Raw genomic sequence first — 3,683 nt, 5'->3', positions numbered from 1 at the left:
TCATTATAACACTGTATATATACATAATATGACATTTGTAATGTCTTTATTATTTTGGAACTTCTGTGAGTGTAATGACTGCTGTCCATATTTATTGTTAATTTCACGTTTGTATATTATCTACTTCACTTGCTTTGGCAAAGTTAACATATGTTTCCCATGCCAATAAAGTTCCTTGAATTGAATTGACAGAGCGCAATAACTTAGCTCATTGGAGGTCTGCTTTATATACCGGAGCTAAATTTACCATCATCCTGAACGTATTTCCTCGGCTGCGCACAATTGGTCCAGCTACTCGGCTATCATATTTATAAGCTTGGAGAACCTCCTACTACCATTCAAACTTGCTCATGATTTTGAAGCGCAACTTCGGAAGAGCAACGGTTAGATAGAACGCACTGATTCTGGTGCGAGGTGAGCGCAAAAGGGCACTCACTCACTGAATCAACTTTGACATAAAATAAGGTATCATCTTTTTTTAAATGTCTTTATCCAGGGTGGTTTTGCCATCCATCTCGACATTTGCAAACCAAACCAAAAGTTGTGAACATGTAAGTAAGCCTACAGACCTCTAAAACTTTTATGTTCGTAGCCATCTGTTTGAGATTCAGCTGTGTGTTTTATGCCTAATGCCGTAAACCTCTTGGTTGTTGCAGAAGTGGAAAAGCGAGACGGACAAACCCATTTCTTCCAGCTGCTCCATGCTTGATATGGTACAGAACATGGACTGTCGCAGTATCGGGAGAAAGGACGACGGGGATCTTTGTAATGACTTAGATCTGGATTTTATTCTGGCCAACACCACTGGCTCAGACAGCATGACTACCGCTGCGCTGGGAGCAGGTTTAGCGGAGTATTACATGTCCTCGACGGATTATCCAGGCAACCTGTTCACCACCGAGAACCCCATGCCATCCTACCCGTCCAGTGAGCACAGCTCCCCGCCTCCCCCCTACAGTACCAACCTGATGGCGGAGCTTCTCAGGTACGAGGGGGAGAACAGCTACGTGGTCGGTATTACGCGCAACACCTCCAGCATCCAAGGAAGGTTGTATGTGAACTCTACGCCGTTTCCGAGACAGGACATTTTAGATAGCATCAAAGTGGAACCTTCCGTGGACGGTTATGGACCTGTTATGGACATGGTTCCCCAGAGGTGTACGAAAATCAAGCAAGAGGGTAACGTGTTGTGCATGATGTCCTTCGACCAGCCGAGAGTAGCCATCTCCCCGCGGGCAGCCAGAAACATGACGCCACCGCTCAGCCCCAACGATCAGGGGAGCTCCGAGTGCCCCCAGCAGGACCCGATGTGTCACTCCATGAGATTCCCACATAACTACCACGCCTCAGCGGCGTACCCACACCACCCCCCCGGGGCGCCTCAAGCCACCCAAATGCAGATTGGACCATACCAAGGTGCTCACCAGTTCGGAGTGTACGAGGAGGGACTCAGCATGCAACCGAACACACAGAGGGTACTGCTGACGCCCCCGTCTTCTCCGCTGGAGCTGCTGGAGACCAAACCAAAGAGAGGTCGCCGCACCTGGCCAAGGAAGCGCACGGCGACGCACACATGCACATTCGCTGGGTGCGGAAAGACCTACACCAAGAGCTCGCATCTGAAGGCGCATCACAGAACGCACACTGGTAAGATAAATATCTTAGCTTTTTTTAGCACATTGTACACCATAACATGTAACATTACACACCTTTACGCGCCACCGTATAATTTTACAGGGCCATATTCTTGGATAATAAATATAGGCCTACTCAAGAGAGCTTATGCTTCTTTTGTTCTGTTTCCTCAGGTGAAAAGCCATACAATTGCGGCTGGGAAGGCTGCGGCTGGAAATTCGCTCGCTCCGACGAACTGACCCGTCATTTCCGCAAACACACCGGTCACCGGCCCTTCCAGTGCCACCTGTGTGATCGCGCCTTCTCCCGGTCCGACCACCTCGCGCTTCACATGAAGAGACATATGTGATGTGATTGATGTACACGATGACTGATTGGGGGTTATTAAGGGGTGTCCTTCATGCCTATTTTGACTAGGCCTATCGGTCTTTTTATTTAAATATTTAAACATTCCATTTTGTTATACATAAATATATTGAAAAAATGTTATTATTTTGTAATAACGTAGCTGGTACTACCTTGGTTATATTTGTTATATTAAAGCTTTATAACGGTTGGTAGGGTGTTTGTTTTGGAGTAAACAGTCCCTATGTGGGGCTGGCCCTGTACTTATTTTCTTTCCTTTACAAAACTGGAGTGCTGTGATTGACACAAGTGCCTTTCTGTTACTCTGACTGTGTGCTATTGTAAACACTGTCTATGGCAAAACTACAAAGTCACCAAAATAACAAAACAAGTTTACCTAGTCTGCTATGAAAGACAATGTTTTGATGTTTAAACTGCCTGAATGTTTTTTTGGAATGGCCCAAATTCCGTAACTTGCCTTTACACTCAACTGTGTTCTGTTTTCATGGAAATCGTACACTTTTGGATGAAATTGTATGGTTTGAGTGCAAACAGACTGGTCCAGCCCCTTTGTACATTACCAGGGCTAGATGTCCTGTGTATGATTATTTTTTACTGAAGTCTATATGCATTTTATACTGTAAATTGTGTATATATTATAAATATTTGAATACATTTCAATGTATTCTTTATTTGTATTACATCCTTGACTGACATCTCGATGTGTGCAATTATGCATTTAACCGCATAGCCACCAAACACTCCTTTTTCTGAGAAAGTTGTTCACACAATATACTATAGCTTAGTGAACCACATCCACCCCATAATATGGGCTTTATATTTAGACTATAAATAGATGCTGAAAAACAGACCTAAGATCCTACAGACAACCTATTACACCGTTCATTAGACTATAAGCATATACACAGTGCTACTCTATATACCCCTTCTCAACCTCGAGACTTTGGTTCAATTGAAACAATGATGTTTTCCAGCTGTTAGTCAGCCCAGGCCAGCTTCTTGTGGGTTAAGCCTATAAATACAAACATTACATTTACATAATTACAGAGAGAGAGAGAGTGGCTGGGCTGACATCTGGACAGGACATGACGGGGGGCACAGCACAACACAGCAGTCCCAAATGCCACTATATTTCCAACAAAGTATATTTATTTTTTATGGAATAGGGTGCCATTTGGGACGCATTTGTTTCTGATGGGTAAATTATACATGGACATCAAAAGGGTCTTACAATGAACTAATACTGAAATTATACACATGGGGCAGGTTTCCTGGACTGAGATGAAGCCTCCTGCACTAAAACACACTTTCAATGGAGCTTCTCCATTAAGCATGGTGCTTAACTCAGAACTAGGCTTAATCTGTTCCTGGGAAACTGGTGCATGGAGTAGCAGATCACAGTTTAAAACATTCTTGGCGGATAAAGATAATATATCATGTGTACTTCCATTTATGAAGAATTTGACATTGACAGAGTTTTCTAACGTGAACTTAAACTTTACTAAAAGAAGCCAAAGACTATCACCACCAAAGACAGAGGGAGGAAAATGAAAAGACTATAATACAGTTTATCACACTCATTGAGCTGAGGTCACACAATTTTGACAGAAATACAGTTTGTTTCAGTTACTATAAATGTTAAATGAGCTCCAATAAAACCACACCTCCCATTATAAGTGGCA

The 3,683-nt window shown here is 43.2% G+C and overlaps 1 protein-coding gene across 1 annotated transcript; it reads left to right on the top strand.

The window, feature by feature from the left end:
• The first annotated feature begins 331 nt into the window (after positions 1-331).
• LOC129824482 (Krueppel-like factor 2) lies at positions 332-2,655 on the top strand. The gene is made up of 3 exons (XM_055884186.1): positions 332-551; positions 657-1,647; positions 1,809-2,655. The coding sequence occupies exons 1-3, from the start codon at positions 483-485 to the stop codon at positions 1,982-1,984; spliced, it is 1,236 nt and encodes a 411-aa protein (XP_055740161.1). The 5' UTR covers positions 332-482; the 3' UTR covers positions 1,985-2,655.
• Positions 2,656-3,683: the final 1,028 nt, after the last annotated feature.

Source organism: Salvelinus fontinalis, chromosome 26 (genome assembly GCF_029448725.1).
Source record: "Salvelinus fontinalis isolate EN_2023a chromosome 26, ASM2944872v1, whole genome shotgun sequence".
NCBI lineage: Eukaryota > Metazoa > Chordata > Actinopteri > Salmoniformes > Salmonidae > Salvelinus > Salvelinus fontinalis.
Note: the sequence above shows the minus strand (reverse complement) of the source record. Positions and strands in the feature narration are given on the sequence as shown.

What these genes read in the sequence shown, in the direction of transcription:
- LOC129824482 (XM_055884186.1), top strand. Translation starts at nt 483, where the DNA reads ATGTCTTTATCCAGGGTGGTTTTGCCATCCATCTCGACATTTGCAAAC. An exon ending in AAACCAAAAGTTGTGAACAT is followed by an intron (nt 552 to 656) that starts GTAAGTAAGCCT and finishes TGGTTGTTGCAG; the next exon opens with AAGTGGAAAAGCGAGACGGA. An exon ending in GCATCACAGAACGCACACTG is followed by an intron (nt 1,648 to 1,808) that starts GTAAGATAAATA and finishes CTGTTTCCTCAG; the next exon opens with GTGAAAAGCCATACAATTGC.